Source organism: Caretta caretta, chromosome 2, assembly GCF_965140235.1.
Source record: "Caretta caretta isolate rCarCar2 chromosome 2, rCarCar1.hap1, whole genome shotgun sequence".
In the NCBI taxonomy this organism is placed as follows: Eukaryota; Metazoa; Chordata; order Testudines; family Cheloniidae; genus Caretta; species Caretta caretta.
The window spans coordinates 251,350,148-251,367,980 of NC_134207.1; the positions used below are offsets into that span (position 1 = coordinate 251,350,148).

At 42.0% G+C, this 17,833-nt stretch overlaps 1 protein-coding gene across 5 annotated transcripts in view; it reads right to left on the reverse strand.

Moving 5' to 3' along the window:
• Positions 1-17,833, reverse strand: part of RNF32 (ring finger protein 32) — a 53,920-nt gene that overhangs the window by 1,602 nt on the left and 34,485 nt on the right. For all 5 annotated transcript variants that reach the window (XM_048837608.2, XM_048837606.2, XM_048837609.2 and 2 more), the window contains one exon: positions 121-288. In XM_048837608.2, coding sequence (XP_048693565.1) covers positions 121-288 — 168 coding nt within the window. The remainder of the gene's footprint in view (positions 1-120; positions 289-17,833) is intronic.

Below are 17,833 nucleotides of genomic sequence, written 5' to 3' on the forward strand. Positions count from 1 at the left end.
ACAAATGATACCAGGGAATTTTTTGGATGGAGGATATGCTGGAAAAAACTTTCCTGCTTTGACACTGACTATAGTTGCAAAATGAATTGAGATCATCATCCAATTGGCTCCGAAACCAACCTGCATCTGTATTTTCTCCCATTCAGTTGCGCTTATTAACGGGGCAAATTTTTCCTCCAACTGTTGAAGCACATTTCGACTTGCAGCTATAGAAGAATCAATTTCAGAAAAAAACTCATCTATGTTTGTGTCATAAGAACTCAATAACCGATTGCTGATCTCCTGAAACTAAAGAACAAGAGGAAAAAATAGCCTCCAGTTAGAATATTAACAGCTACCAGCACAGATTTTCAAAATTATTATCGTAAATTGCTAAAAAATCAAGGAAACACATTCTTGAGAACTTTTAAAATGAACTTTATTTATCAAAATAATACTTTATCCTTGGCCAAACAGTGCATGCTACTACTCTGTCCAAATATCATGCACTGTTACTTAATATGTACAAAGTACAAATATCTGCCTTTTTTGTATTAACTTTCCAAAAGTCTCTGCTTTATACTCTTAAAGGCTTTAACTCATACATGAAGACAAGGTTAGTTTGAAAGTACAGATCTTAGCCAGCAAGAACACATTTAATTTTTCTTCATTTTAAAAGATGACCATCTTTTTAAAAAAGTGCATGTACTATGTTTTGTTAACACTATTAAAGGCATCTAACCAAAGTATGCACATCAAACAGTAGTGCTAAATTATTTTTAGTGCATAATGCTACCCCCAACAGAAGAAGTAATGAACTGAAGTATAACCAGCTCTCATTCCATCTTAACCCAGCAGACTCTGGCCTCCGCCTCAAATAAAATCCCAGATAGTCTATATTTCCTCTCATCTACTATAATCCACATGGTACCTGAAAGCTCAGTACAGAACAACACTCATCTTAAAGTACCACATGGCCTGTGTCCTTCGAGATTCTTATTTCTATAGTGATTCTTGAGGATTTGAGAAACATTCCATGGACAGGGATGGGTTGTGGGCCAATGCCCCTGGACTCTGTTTATCTCTCAGGAGAAGAAAACGGGGATTATTCAGTGCATGTGTTCTTTTGTTTGAAGTCCACAATCACAGGAGTCAATTTACTTACAGAGTGACTCAAGATCACCAGCATGGAAGTTTTTCCATGTCAAAAGGGCTTGCATATGAAGTTTTCTGCATCTTTGTTTGACAGTGAAAATACTGTCAACATGTTTGTTTTTTCTTTTCTCCTCAGCCAGATTCCGTGCCAGACCCCCATGCATGCAGGAAACTTTTTTTCTTCTTTTGTCTCATTGCTTGGGTACCCTATGCCTGGGGAACAGGTACTTCCCTGCAAATACTGACTTGAAACTGGATCGCATTCGTAAGATAAGATGTAAGTATTAGATCTTCAATGTCAGATTTTGAAAGGGGTTTAAGGGAGTTAGGCACCCAGCTCCCACTGAATGACTTGTTATAAAATCCCAATTTTAGCTAACATTTCAAGACATGATCTTTAAACTTTGACTGTCATTGGTGTACTTCAGAATTAGTGGCAGACATAGCCTCCATGTCAATTAAATTTCCAAAATTAGTTACCCAGGTGTATAGATGTTAAAGTCAGCTTTATAATGAAACTCTTAACTATGATCTCTCCATAATCTATTCTAGCTAAAGTGAATGCTTTGAAACAAAGAAAAACTTTAGAGCCATCCAGAAAAGGAAAATGATGGGATGCTTTATAAGAGCGGGGATAGGTGAATTTCTGTCTTGTGCAGAAGTCTGATTTGATTATATTTTTTAGTTTGTTTGTCCTTTTAAGCAAGAAAAGTGGAAATCTGTTAATTCACACTGACTGGGAGACCCACTATGGTCGACTGCATTTTGCACTACAGCAAAAAACAAGGGTGATACAACCATTAAATGTGTTTCTGTCCATTTAATTTGTCAATTGCAGTTTAGGTTTAATGATGATATGAGAACACGAGTATATGAAAGAATGCATAAATTTTTAAATTGTACTATGAGGCCCCTTTAAAGCATCTCCTTGTAAAACTTTCTCAGAGGTGGGCGGGGGTGTTAAGAGAGAGTGAGTGTCTAGCACAGTGCATATTAGTGAAGCTATTCCTGTACTTCCATGGTGGCCTTTCATTAAGAAAAGATCTTTCAAATTCCATCACATGCAAATATGTGCATTGACCTTAAACATATATTTTTTTTAAATCCAAACCCTTCTCCCCTTCAGTATTTGCATTTTACATGATTTCCGTATATTTCTAAATGACAAAATTGAGACTCTTTTAGATGAGATGCACAATATGTATTGGACTAATGAGATTTTATTTTAATCTGGTTATTAGTCATATACTGCCCTGAGTGTTTTAGTGAGCTAAGTCTCTGAAATTACATGTATTGTAAAAAGTTATTGGAGTCTTAATTTGCTTTATCTGAATTACTGTCAAAGACTAAGTTTTAGAATTTAATTAACTTGTTCCATATTTGATATAAAGCCTACTTCTGCTCCAAGTGAAGTCAATGTTAAAGCTCACTGACTTCAGTGGCAGCAGGAGTAGGCCCTTACCCAGCATGATTCATTGGTCTCTGTTCAGAAAGAAATCAAGCCAGGATTGATTCTTTGGGAAAATTTTTCTACAGTACACTGGCAGAACTATGCTGTACAGCTTGCATTATGCCTGGCTATACCCTGGCTTTCAATGAATATCAAACTGGCACATACCTTAGAAAATTATTTCCATGAGAAACCTATAGTGGCCATCAGAAATGAGCATAAATTAGAGCAGCCATGAGGCTGCTTCAGCTTTTGCTGGTGGTCAGGCAGGGCCCAGAATACCAGAATATGGTGAGTACATAAAGAGTTTAAAGAAGTGAGACCCCATAGGTGGCCTGTGCGCCAAATGTGGCCCACCAAGGCTTCCTGTGTGTCCCGCCAGCTCACCTTAAAAAATGTTTATAATTAAGTTCACAAACAGTGATGCACTACCTATCATTTGCCTATGATTTAGTAAATAACTTACTGGCAGTGCTTAATTTGTAATGAAAGAGGTGTGGGGGCAACCCCAGCACAAATTAAGCATTCACAGGGAGGCTGGAGAGCAGTGGCTGCTGGCCAGGCGCCCAGCCCTGAAGGCAGTGCTGTCAGCAGCAGCAGGGCAGAAGTAAGGGTGACGTGGTATGGTACTGCCACCTTTACTTCTATGCTGCTGCTGCTGGCAGCGGCACTGTCTTCAGAGCTGGGTGGCTGGACAACAGCAGCTGCTGGCCAGGAGCGCAGAGAAGCCGGGGATATGAATTTCCAAGGCTAAAGGTGCTGGGGTTAAGCCCCAGCACAAATTAAGCACTGCTTACTGGATCTGAAGTTCTTGCAATCGCATCGGCTGCAGCTGAGCTTGGACGGTGCCCATTTTTTCATTAGTGATGGAAATGGAGCCAAAAATGCATTCAAATGGGAGTAAATGTCACCAAGTCAACAGCGAGAGCCGAGCTTTTAACCCATCCTGGACAGCGGATTTTCTTTTTATTATGCCACCTCATTTAAACACAAACCTTTTGTGTTTACCGTGCCACACTACTGTATCCCTCTGTAAGGCCGTCAACATAAAGCACCACTTTGAATCAAGGCACAGTGTCAAGGTTCCTTCCCCACTCTGAACTCTGGAGTACAGATGTGGGGACCTGCATGAAAACCCCCCTAAGCTTATTTTTACCAGCTTAGGTTAAAACTTCCCCAAGCTACAAACTATTTTACCTTTTGTCCCTGGACTTTATTGCTGCCACCACCAAGCATCTAACAAAATATAACCGGGAAAGAGCCCACTTGGAAACGTCTTTCCACCAAAATCCCCCCAAGCCCTACACCCCCTTTCCTGGGGAAGGCTTGATAAAAATCCTCATCAATTTGCATAGGTGAACACAAACCAAAACCCTTGGATCTTAAGAACAAGGAAAAAGCAATCAGGTTCTTAAAAGAAGAATTTGAATTAAAGAAAAAGTAAAAGAATCACCTCTATAAAATCAGGATGGTAAATACCTTACAGGGTAATCAGATTCAAAACATAGAGAGAGAATCCCTCTAAGCAAAACCTTAAGTTACAAAAAGACACAAAAACAGGAATATACATTCCATTCAGCACAACTTACTTTATCAGCCATTTAAACAAAACAGAATCTAACGCATATCTAACTAGATTGCTTATTAACCCTTTAAAGGAGTTCTGACCTGCATTCCTGCTCTGGTCCCGGCAAAAGACAACACAGCCAGAGAGAACCCTTTGTTTCCCCCCCACTCCAGCTTTGAAAGTATCTTGTCTCCTCACTGGGCATTTTGGTCAGGTGCCAGTGAGGTTGTCTTAGCTTCTTAACCCTTTATAGGTGAAAGGGTTTTTCCTCTGGCCAGGAGGGATTTAAAAGTGTTTACCCTTCCCTTTATATTTATGACACACAGTAAATTTAATTCAGCCTATCTTCCTGGCAGTGTTGCAAGATGTGACAGAATTGAAAATCTGAAGTCTTTTTATCTCACTTCAAATGTCATTCTCACAACATCAGCGACGGTACAGGAAAAAGAAACAGCTACTTCTCTTTGGATAATGTTGGTACTAACTAAAAAGAAAAAGCCTTCCCTGCATGCTGAACTTGTGAAGGAGTGCACGATGGAAATGCTGGAGGAGCTTTTTGCTGGAGATAAAAATAAAGATGACATTTTGAACTGTGTGAAGCAAGTTCCACTGTCTGATTCCACGGCAGTGGGAAAATTGGAGGTAAATTTATGAGGACTGTTTGTTACCACTGCTTTCCAATTTAAAAAACACCAAATACATCTCTCTTGCAGTGGACAAATCAAGCAATTTAAGTGACACTGCCCAGTTATCACTGTTTGTTAGATTTTATGAAAGTGAAATTTTCAAGGAAGAATTTTTGTGCTTAATACCATTGGAAACCTACACCACAGGAGAGATCATTTTTGAAAAGAGAACCATTTTTTGAAAAAAAAATGGTTTAAATCTGTAGAAAGTAAACTCGCTTGTTACACGCAGAGATCCCTCCATGACAGGGAAAGAGAAGGGCTTTGTTTCACATTTGGCAGTGATACACTTCACTGCATCATTCACTAGATTGTTCTGTGTGTAAGTTGTCTGGGGACTTGAAAAAAAAAAAACGGGTACTGTGATGAGATTAGTGAACTACACATGCTCAACTTCTAGTTTGCAACATCGTCTTTTTAAAGCTCTTTTACAAGACATTTCAGCCGAACACAGTGACCAGCTGCAGCACGATGACATTCGCTGGTTAAGTCGGGAGCACGTGTTAGAGAAGTTTTGTGCGCCTCAAAAAGAAATAACAGACATTCTTTCAAACTACAAGACCAACAAGGCTTGCGAGTTCCTGTAATTTATGAATAATGTCCCCTGTTTGTCAGAGGTAGCTTTTCTGTGCAATATTACTAGTCACTTGAATTTCCTCAACTTGCAGCTCCAGGGTCATGCAAGCAGCGTTAGGAATCTGTTTGAAAAAGTGTGTCCCTTTCAGAGGAATTTTTAAATCTTTGAGACAGACTTAACAGGAAAGATGTTGCATTGACTCACATTGCATGTTGTTGCTATAGCTGAAACTTCACTGAATGCGATTCAATAATTTCTAAAAAATCTGATCCAAAATTTTAAAATGCAATTTGAGAATTTTAAAATTCCAAAGGATTTGCTTTTACTTGTTCCATTTGTTGCCTCTGCCAATGGATCTTGCCCTTCTGAAGCAAAGAATATTCTTGATTCAATTGATGAAGGTGCCTTTCAATTAGAAATTGTAAGGCTCTAAAGCTCAGACGTCTTGAAGGCAAAATTCAGAGAAGTGGAACTTCGTGATTTTTGGACTAAATATGCTGACCAGTTTCAGAACAGCCAGAATCAACCCATCTATCTTTTAACAATGTTCAGATCAACGTACGTCTGTGAATGTGGGTTTTCTACCATGAACATTATAAAAAACCAACACTGTAATCGCCTGACATATGAGCATCTTCCCCCATGCATGTGACTTGCCCTGACCTCTTACAAACCACTCTTCACAGAGCTTGACAGAGATCATTGATGTCACCTCTCCCATTCGAGATTACCACAAACTCAGGTAATAATGTTGAGTCATAAACTTCGTTAAAAGATAGAAACACTAATACTTATGTTGTAATCGAGGCTTTATTTATTGGCAGCTGAATTTTTTTTTGTCCACCTTCTGCACAAATGACCCACCTCTTGTTATAAAATTCTCAAATCGGCCCACAGGTAGATCTAATTGAGTATCACTGGTTTAAAGCCACCTTTGTTTCATCCTCTGTTTCTGTGATGAGCACATGAGCAAAGTGACACAGAATCTGGCACCTTGTAGCGTATATCCTCAGTGTCGGTTTCTACTCGTGTCTTTCCTTAGGCAACACTATGAAAGGCATGCTGCTGCTGGGGAAGAGCAGACAGTAAAGAGAGCACACATTGCTGCTGTGAGCTAGAGGCAGGGGAATGAGCCAGCTTCTTCCAAAAATCCCAGCAGGTTGCTGCTCAGTGGGTAAAAAGTTTTTTCCACATAACCCATGTAACTCTTGAAATGAGAAGCTGTACATGAGCTTGTCTGACAATGGTTGTGCTGTTTGTTCCTCTTTCCCTCTGTTAGACTCAGCTGTAAGAGGTCTACCATTCGCTCCTCAAAATCACACTTGTGTTCTCCCTGCCCTACTCAGCCAAAGGATGTTGGGTCCTCCCATCAGGCTTCCCTGAGCCAAAGCCATACAAGAATCAGAGGAGACATTTTTTTGCTTATGACTGATCCAGCAGGTTCCCCTGCATGGATGCTACCTGCTTTGAGGTTTCCAATGGATTTTCTGCAGAATGACCCCAAGCCATCACTCAGGAAGTGGAATCAGGGACTGGAAGACAGAAATGTAGCTAACTCTTAAAAATGGGGGTTTATGCTAAATGGCCTATAAATATTTAAAGTCTATATAGGAAGGGATAAGCACCCTTTATAGAATATGAAATTGGTAGTGTTAATTTACTAGGCATTATGTTCACCATTACTGATGCTAAATCCTGATCTGTGTCAATGCATAAGTTATTACATCATTTTATTTTTCAAAAATTTGAAACTGATTAATAGGTAAAAGTGCGACTCAGCCTATTGGCTCCTCAGTACACCAAAACAGCTTATGTCTGAAAGTATCTTTGAGTAATTAATCTGTATCTTTTTGTGATTTCATTATAGGGTCATTAGGGAAATATTTCAGCTTGAACGGTGTGACAAACTAGGAGTTCTAACTACTTTATATCAATATGCAAAGTGACATCAATCATTTGCAATGAAATGATGCAAACAAAAGCACCTTAGTGAACTCTGTACAGAGAAGCCTTCTTAAGTGATCCATCTTAATGTCAGCAAATTGTTTACTAATGTGTTGACCTATGGCAACCCTCAAAAGTAAAATGAAAAGGCTAGAGTTTACAGCGTATCAATGAATCAGTTGATAAGCTTTTACTGGTTTAATATCCTCCTAGTCTTGCTGCTTGGAGCCACTTCAAGTTAGCAACAGAATGTTTGCTATCACCATGTGATAAAGGAAGTCAAACGACTAAACAAACTCCAGGACCATTATACTGTTTGGTGAGATTTAAATTAAAATTGTTGGGAAAAATCATGGGGTGGGGGGTGGGGAGAGGAAACTAAAGTCAACTGCACGGATTTACAAATGACTTACCTAGCTTCCCAAACAATAGTCAAGACTTTTACTTAAACTGGAGACAATGCAATGCATTTGAAAAGATTTAATTGCAGCAGTAAAAGATCATACCTCAATTAAATGACTTATGCAAGCAGACTTTATAGATAAGGATCAAAGAAATTCACTACCGAACACACGGCATTCTAGGCAACACTTTGTTTTCTGTACCCACTGATGCTAAAAAGTTGCATAGCTTGGTTTCAGTGACCTTTCATATTCCCTTTGATCTAAATTAGTAAGAACTTTAATGGATCAGTATAATAAGGGCTACTGTATCATCATCAGACAAATAAAATACACTCTTCTTAACAATAATATTTCAGGCCTACATTCTAATTCTATGGCAATTGTTTAAGACTGCAAAACTAGACATTTGACCTTTGTGGGCTTGCCAAAGGAAGTTGGTCTATATTTTAAAAAATCTACTTGCTAACCCCCAATCTCTTAACTGTACCACTGTTCAGTTCTGTTAGCAGCTGGGGAGTGACATTTTAAGAGCATGACACAAGTTTATGAGAGGAGAAATGCATCTTAGAAAAGCTTTTTTCCATCTGGAAATGGATTGCTGTATGTGAAAAATTACCCAAGTGTTTTATTAACAAACGGACACTAAACAAAGGTATGGAAAGCTAAAAGTGGAGACAGCCAGTTCTCATTTGAAAGCCACAGAGAAAAGAACTAAGAAAAATGAGTGTGTATCCCTTGATTGTGATTTATATTCTCTAAACACATTCAAACCTGGGAATTCCAAATCAGTATGTGTTATCCGTGTGTGTCTGAACAGAAAGAAGAAGAATTGCCACCATACTGTTCAGTGCAGGTTCACAAAGTGCCATGTATTGAGAATCATTGCCTAAAACTGAACTAGCCTTGAAAATATTTGTAATTGAAGCTGCCATTTTTGAATCTTTGAACAGCATCATGCTACTAAACAGCAACAGTGGAATTAGCAGTATAAAGCCCCAGTGTCCAAGTATTACACATTTTCCATTTTGCTTTTTTAAAGGGGGGTTGAAATTAAAAAAAGGTTGGATTTAAACAATTTTGTTTAAATATTAATCAGTGTTATGACACACGTGCTTCTTGAGATTGCTACTGCCCTTGTTTCCAGTCATAATTCTGATGCCTTCCTTGTTGTGTCAAGTTTCTTTAAGTGGCATTTAAAATCAAAAAGATGATTCCAAATCACCAGCAAGAACTGACTCAAAAACCAAAGCAGGGAAGAGAGAAGAAGCCAAAGAGGTGCAGCAGGTTGCCTTTTGTAGTGGCAGGTACAGATAGTATCATGGTAATTATACTTGCATCTGGTGTGTTGATTTGTATATTGGGGAATGCATAGGAATTGCCATACTGGATCAGACCCAATGTCCATCTAGTTCAGTATCCAGCCTCTGACAGTAGCCAGTATTGGATGCTTCAGAGGAAGGTGTTAAGAACACTGCAGTAGGCAGATGTGGAAAAAGCTGCCTTCTCCCCTGCCCCTTCCCCCACATTCGGGCTCATCCTAGTCTCTAATAATTGGTGTAAGACTCAAAGCTTGAGGTTAGTATTCCTTCCAAAATGTTTATTAATAAATGACTGTGGATGTTCTTGGTTTCCTTATGAAGTGTCCAATACTCTTGAATCCCTATACTCTTGGCCTCGACCATAGGTGACAGTACAAATTTCTTATGGAAAAATCAAGCTGCAAAGAGTTAAACCTCTTAGCAGACATGTGAGATAGCATATTTAAAACTGTTCAGGACCATGGGACTTAGCTTCCAAAACTGTGGCGTTTTGGGGATCAGGACTGTGGGGCACTTATTAGTAAGAAGACAAGTTAATATTATGGGGTATAACAGTTAATCCTCAAAAACACTCATTCTGAAAAAATCTATCCAGGTATTTACATGGCTCTCCCCTACCTAGTATCTGAAGAAGATAGTCTCTAGCTACCAAACCTTCCATTTCTCCCCAAACTAAGTTTAAATGAGACCTTAAGGTCTCTTTAAAAAATAAAGCTAGTTCTCTTTAGTTCCATCCTGCAGGTTTTGTAACCGTTACAAAGGCCTGCAGTAAACATTAAATTGTCAGATTTTTAAGGCTGGGAAGTATTTTTGTTGCAGTAGGGCCCAAAGGCTCCAACCATGACTGATGCTCCATTATGCTAAAGGCTGTACAAAACACACAGGAAGATGTAGTCCCTGCCCCAAAGAGCTTACATACTAATGAGATGCAACAAGTAAGTATAACAAACTGTGTTAGGGCAGAGAAGACAGAGCAACAGTAAAACCTGGACTGTACACATAGTTTTACCCATTTAGCTAAAGGTGTGGGTTTTTAAATCAGTTTAGTTAAACAGGTACAACAGTGTGTGGATGATCTTATGTTGGTTTAAGCTGGACATTGATTTAGTTTGCACCAGATATGAGTGTCTACACAGGGGTTTGCAACAGTTTAACTACATTGGTTTATGTGTGTAGTTAAGCTGCTGGGGGAGGGGGCATAAGGCAAGTTGAGGTCCTTGTTACTCAGAAGTTTTTGGCAGCTTATAGGGGATTGTGGCTTCATGAGAGGTGGGTTTGGTGGTTGTCGGGGAGGTGTCAGGTGGGTATTTGTCACTGACTAATCTGGAAAGTTGGGCTGAGCTGCCTGTCACTTGCAACAAGGGAAGAGAGAAAACTGTGAAGGGCTGAAAATGGAAACTCCCCAGGCTCTTTTTAGCTGGCTACTTCCAATGAGCCAGATTCACTCCAGTGTCCTAGCTCCCAAGACAGAGGTTGATTGCCCTATAGAGTATCTGGAGTTCTTAGAGATGTGTCCCCCTACAGGAGCTCCTCTTGAGGTGCACATGCACCACACGTTACTTCAATCAGAGATTTTTGGCAGCAGCATTCACTCAGTCTGCACATGTACCTATCCTTATGCTCTGTACTGAGGGTATATAGATTGCAATGGATAAACTGTCCTTAATTAACTTCTTTACCACGAAGTCCCACAGAGACAACACTCCAAAGCAGGGGGCAAGGAGGGTGGGTAGTGGAGCACCCATAGGAACACACATCTTGAAAACTCCAGTTACTGTACAGGATAAGTAACCTCTTTCTTCAAGTGGTGTCCCTATGGGTGCTTCACTTGAGTTGACTTCCTAGCGGTGCCTTCTGAAGGAGTTGGGAGCTTTGCAATTCGATCTAGAACTGTTTGCAGAACCAAAGACAGCATCTGCCTGAGAAGTGTTAACTAGGGCATAGTATCTGGAGAAAGTGTAGACTGAAGCCCATGTAGCATCTCTGCCTATTTCCACTATAGAGACATCTTTTAGCTGAGCAATGGATGTGGACTGAGACCTAATTGAATGGGCTATGATTAGGGTGTCCATCTGTCCCATTTTTAAAGAGACAGTCCCATTTTTTGGGACTTTTTTCTTATATAGGCACTTATTACCTCCCACCCCCTATCCCATTTTTTTCACAGTTGCTATCTGGTAACCCTAGTTATGATAAGTTAGCAGCTTCACAGAAGGAGAAGATACTGGTGGTAACCCATTTAGAATGTCTCTGGGTTACACTGATGTTCCTTTAGCTCTGTCTGCAAGAGATACAAATAGAAGCTTAAAAGGATCTGGTCTGTACAAATAGCATGCCCGTGCGCTCCTAACATCTAAGGTATGGAAGGCAACATCTTCCCTCATCCGAAGGGGTTTAGGATGAAATATAGGGAAATGACTATTTTGATTTATATGAAAGTCTGAACTGACTTTAGGTAAGGATGCAGATGTAGTCAGAGGCACAACTTATCTTTGAAGAAAACAGTGTATGGGGGTGGGGAGGTCAGCCATCAGAGCTCTTAGCTCACCAACTCTTTGAGCAGAAGTAATGGATGCTAAAAAAAGGCAGTTTGCATGGAAAGGTGTAAATGTGTACAGGTAGTCACTGGTTCAAAGGGAGGTTTCATTAAAGAATTGAGACCTAGGTTCAAGTGGTCTTTCTGACCTGCGGAAAAAGGTTTGATAACCCTTTGATAAATCTAGAAGTTGCAGGGTGAGCAAATGCCAAGAAACCTTCCACAGCTGAGCTAGCTGCCCGATCAACTTTAATGCAGCTCAATGAAAGACCTCCTTCAAGGTGAAAAGGTATTCTAAAACTTTAGAAATGGAAGAATCGGCAGGACATAGGTGTCAGGGAGTAAAGCTGTGCTCAAATATTTTCTATTTCTGATGGTAAGTTTTTCTGTGGACTCCATTCTATTGTTAAGCAGGACCTCCTGAATCTCCATCCAGCTACCAGGCTTTGAGTCATAAAGTTTTGAGGTTGGGGTTAAGAACACTCCTAAAGTCCTGCGAGAGAACGTTCAGGGGAGGGGTCAATGGTAGGCTTGATGACCGGCCGAGAAGAGAGCTGGAAAATGTAAGGGAATCGGCTAATTTGGTACAATCAAGATGACCGTGGCTTGGCCTTGTTTGACTTTTGTTCAGGACCCCCTGAGGATTGGCGGCACTGGAAGAAAGGCATATAGAAGGTTCTTTGACCATGAGAGGATAAAGGCATCTCACAAGGAATGATGGCCCAGACCTCCCCTCGAGCAGAAGTTCACACAGCTCCAGCTAACAGTGGTGGTGAAGAGATCTACTGCTGGGAATCCTCAGGAGAGTAATCTGTCTGAGTGTGGATTTGTTGACTTCTCACTTGCACTTGAGTGAAATGTCTGCGGAGGACATTGGCTATGGTGTTTTGAAAGCCAGGCAGAAAGACTGCTGAGAGAAGGATGTGGCAAGCTATGCACCAATTCCACATCATCATGGCATCTGAACAGAGGGAGGAAAATCTTGCCCCCTGCCCCCGACCACAACAATCGATTTATATAGTACATCCTGGCCCTGTTGTCTACCATTATGTGAATGGATTGACCTTCTATCATGGGAAAGAAGTGCTGGCAGGCATACCTTATGGCCCTGAATTCTGGGATACTGACATGAATGGTGCACTTTGGGCAGTGCACCCACCCTGTGCAGTATCCTGTAGGTGAGCTCCCCATCCAAGGATAGATGCATCAGAAACTACTGTAAAGGTGGGAGGGGGTTGGTTGAAAGGAACCCCTGAACGCACCTTGTCCACATTCTTCCACCAGTCGCGGGAGACTAATATGTGACAAGGGACAGAGAGCAACTTGTTCAGACTGTTCCTGTCAGGAGTACAGACTCACCTGACCCAAGTTTGGAAGGAGTGCAGGTGCAAACGGGCATGTAAGATGATGAAGGTTCAATGCTGTCATATGTCCAAGAAGTTGGAGGCAGGATCTCATTGTGACCTGAAGACTTAGTTGAAATTGTGCAGTGAGTTCTGTCAAGTTGTGTCCCTGGGTAGATAGACTCTGTATGTTGTAGCATTGAGAATGGCTCCTATGAACTCTATCCGCTGCACAGGTAGGAGGAAGGCCGTTGTGATGTTGAACTGAAGACCGAACCTTGACAACAGAGGTGACCTTGTTTACTGAAGTTTGAACTGCAGTGTAACAAGGCTCCTTTAAGAGCCAATTGTCAAGATATGGAAAAATGTTTACTTTCTATTGACGAAGCTGCATAGCAACGACTGCCATAGCTTTCAAGAACACTCTGAGGTGGTAATATTGATGATAGTCCTGGCCCACTAGAAAGTGTACAGACTTCTTGTGAGAAGAGTGTATCATAACATGAAGGTATGCATCCTGAAGGTTGAGGGTTATGAAATAGTCCCCCAGATCAAGGGATGGGATGATAACTGCAAATGTCATCATCTCGAACTTCTGAATCTTGATGAAGGTATTCAGCATCCTGAGATCTAAAATCTGTCTCCACCCGCCCTTCTTTTTGGGAATGAGAAAATATTTGGATTAAAATCCTCTTCCCTTGTACAGTGGGAACTTGTTCAATGGCTTCTAAGCAGAGAAGAGACAGAATCTCCTATCTCACGAGAGACTTATGAGATTGGTGCCTGAAAAGGATAGAGAAGGGGAATGTGAGGGGGGGCATAGAGTGCAAGTGGATGGAATAACCTGATGTTATAACTTCCAATACCCATCTGTTGGTAAATCTGCTCCCATGAATTGTGGAAATCGGAGAGCCAGTCTGCAAATAATGAGAGAATAAGCTAAGCAGAATAGTGCAATATCAGATCAGAATCATGAGAGTGTTCCAAGGCATCCAAAGAAGCTCTTCACAGATGATTCCTGCTGTGTCAGTGGGGTTGTAATGGTGAATGCTTTCCCTTTGTGTAGTCTGGGTCTCTTCTTAGGTGGCTTAGGTCCTATGTGGTAGGTGGAAAACGGGGGTGGACAGAACCTCTGAGTTGTTTGAGACCTACGGAAACTATTTGTTTGCAGGAGTATATATACCCAGTAAGAAAAGGGTAATTCTAGAATCTTTCAAGGAAGAGGAGGTTACTTACCTTGTACAGTAACTGGAGTTCAAGAGTTTCAAGATACGTGTGCACCTGTGCACTTTTGACTAAAGACTTGTCAGCAGCATCTGCAGATCCGTGCCTGAGCCCTAGATACCTTTGCGCTCCAGTACCAGGGTATATAGAAAGGAGGTGGACCTGCTGCCAACAATGGAAGTCCAGTGAAAGACTTTGAGGCAGAGGGGAAGGAGGGCGATCCTTGTGAGAAGGGTCTCAGAAGACAGAGGAGGGGACTGAACTGGATGGAGTAGGCTGTAGAAATCACCTCTAGGATCCATCTCTCTGAGGTGATGAGCTCCCAGAAAGGTAGAAAATGGGAGAGTGATCCCCATAAAGGTGGAGGGGGAACAGATGTAGTGTAGAAGCTGGAGCAGAAGACAGTTTGTGACCCTCAACAAATGGGTCAAAATAGTTGTTTTGATGATGTCACTGACTGGGAGATTGCTATATAAGATGGCCCTTTCTTAGCAAACCTGGGCTTCTTCCTGGAGAGTTCAGCCACTCTCATGGGCTGGCAGCAGACTTTGTGAGACCATAGAGCTGTCTGTGATCTACTATATTTTCTCCTTGTTGCAGCTGTATAAATGTCCAGAAATCATAGTGTTGCCCAGGAGTATTTAAATGAATGAAAGGACCATCCATGGTATCACTAAACAACCTGGGCCTCTTGAAGGGAAGGTACTCGAAAGTATTTTGTACCTCCAGGGGGAGGCTAGAGGACTGCAGCCAAGAAGCTCAGTGCATGACTGCTGCAATAGCCATGCAATATGCAGCTGTATCGATGTCATCTAATGAGGCATGAAGAGATGTCTTGGCAATTATCTGGCCTTCTGTTATGAGGGCTTGAAATCATTCCCTCTGGTCCCGAGGTAGGTGTTCAATAAAAGATGAAAACTGAACAGTTGGTAAAATCATATTTTGCCATCAGGGCTTGATAACTGACTATTCTGAACTTCAAAGAAGCTGACAAGTAGCTTTTGCACTCTAGCAGATCCAGTCATTTTAACTCATTGTCAGATGGCACTGAGCAGGACTTATGTTGCTTGTTCTGTTAGTTAACAGCCTTGACAACTAGGGAGTTGGGTATAAGATGGGAGGAAAAAATATACTCTGAGTCTCTGGGTGGAATGTAGTATTTTTTGTCAGCCCATTTATGCATAGGTGGTATTGTAGCTAGAACACTTCGTACATGCTGGGGCCACCAGAGCATTGTTGATGGGCAAGATGATTTTTCCCTGAGGAGATGTAAGAAGGATGTACAACAGGGAATTTTGGAGTTCATATATTTCTTCCAATGAAATTTGCAAGCTCTCCGCTATATGTTTCATAAGGTGTTGAAATCACTGACAGGATGATGGAAGAGGCATGGCAACTTCATCTGGAGAGGAGGAGGATTTGTTGAAGGTGGTGTTTCTTCTTCCTCAGTTGGTCCTTGCTCCTCTATAAGATCCTCCTGTGGAGCGGAATCCAAGGGAAGCAGTCGTTGCTTGTAAGAGGGCACTCATAAGATGCGACCCTGTAGAACTAGTCACCTTAAGAAGCCCAGGGGTTCCAATAAGCCCACCGGGGTGAGGAATAAGGGAAGGAGGCAGGGCTTCAAGGTTGTCCTTCCCAAGGTTGCCAGGTATATCTCTTGCTGGGAGTTTCCTCCTCAGTGAGTACCTGGTAGTCGAGTTGGTACTGGGGCCCGGACAGGGTGCTGAGATTGCACTGGTATCCTCAAAGAGATTGTGTGGGGCTGGTGACCACACTGGTACCAGAGACTGAGTCATCATTAAATATGGTAGGGATTGGAGGGTAAATAGGCTCCAGGAGGTGAGTTGGTACTGGCAGTGTGTCTTTCGGCACCCCTCAGTAATGGTGATTCAGGCTCTTCCAAAGATTCCAATGTCCTCATGGAATAGGAACCTGGATGGTACCGGGGACTCTAGACAGGGATGCTCAGGAGTCAGTATGTTGGGTGGTATTGGAGACAATACTGAACTGTGATCAGTGTGCCCTTCACATTTGGCTACAGAAGACAGTACCAATGACCATTTCAGCTTGGCTCTGGAGTCCTTGTATTCCAAAGACAATGAGTCTAGTGCTGATGCTGTTCTAAGTTGTTTACCTGACATTTTCTTGGTACGTGGCTTGGTTTTCTTAGCTGGCGCCATGATCTCAGAATTGGAAGGGATGAGAGCCTCAGCGCTACCCGTATCAGGATATGAAGTCTCCTGAGACCTAGCTCGAGGAGATGACTTTCCCACTTCTCTTATCCCATTCTGGAGAATGGTATCTCTTCTTCTGAGAGGGTCTGGATGATTGTGAAGGGCCCTTGGGGTCTTTTACTGTCACATCAGAGCCAGTCACCAGGGCTCTGATCAACTAGATCCAAGATACAGGGGGTGAACTGGATCCCACGAGTCTCAGAGAGTGCTCCATCAACAGGAGGGTTTTTTTTAACCTGCTTCTGAACCTGAGCAGATTTCACAGTTGGAGAGGACATGAGTCTCTCCCAGGCAGAGGAGGCAGCTTCAATGACTATTCCTGAGGGGAAAAGACCCGTGGTACATCTGGCAGGGTTTGAAGCCCGGGGTCTTGGGCATAACTGTACTTGAGTCTGTGGACCAAGACTTGAGAGGGTGGGGAAAAAAAGACCCTTATCGGGCAAATGAAGAAGGGGGACACTAACCCCCAAAGTGCATACCGTGATAATTAACAAAAAATAGAAGAAAATGCCAAAAGACAAGATGATGTGAGCGAGGTACCAAGCTGCATAGCTAGCTAACGAACACAGCAATGCTCCATCTCAAGTCACAGTCTTGAAAAGGAACTGGAGTGGCAGTGGGTCTAGGAGCACAGGGATGTCTAGGGTGCAGGCATGACCCACAGACGCTGCTAATGAAAGTCTCCAATCAAGAGCGCCCCTGGGCATGTGCACATCCGAATGTGGACTACCTGCAGGGGCACTGCTTGCAGAAGAATGTAAGGACTAATCTGTGGGCTCACTGAATAATTTGAGGCCATTGAAGGAGAGGTTCTCTACAGCATTTTGGACCTTACGCAGGAAGCCTGAGGACTGCAGCGATGATGACAGGCACATGACCATGGCTGTGGAGATGGAGCGAGCTGCCCTGTCAGCTGTGTTAAGAGGCACCGGTAAAGTCATCCTCACCAGGAGCTGTCCCTTCACAATGACAGCCTGAAATTGCTCCCAGTGTTCTTGTGGGAAATGCTCAATAAGATAATTAAATTTGGCATAGTTGATGTGACTGTTTTGTAAGCATCACCCGGTAATTCACAATTCTAAACTGCTGGGGGGGCAGACGAATAACTCTTGCTACCAAGTGAATCAAACACTTCTGGTCTATGTCGTGTGGGGTAGCTTTTGAATGGTGCTGTCTGTTCCATTCATTAACTGCATCCATTCCGAGGGTGCTGGGAACGGGATGAGAAAATAAAGACACTGAGCCCCCGCCAGGATGTAGTATTTTTTATCTGCTCTCTGGAGCTGTCAGGGGGCAATGTCAGGGGTTTGCTAAATCATTTTTGGCAGGCTTCAACTGCACTTTATTCACAGGCAGGCCTTTGGGATTTTTTTCTAATGGAATTTGGAGGGTGTTCGCCACTCTCTTCATCAAGT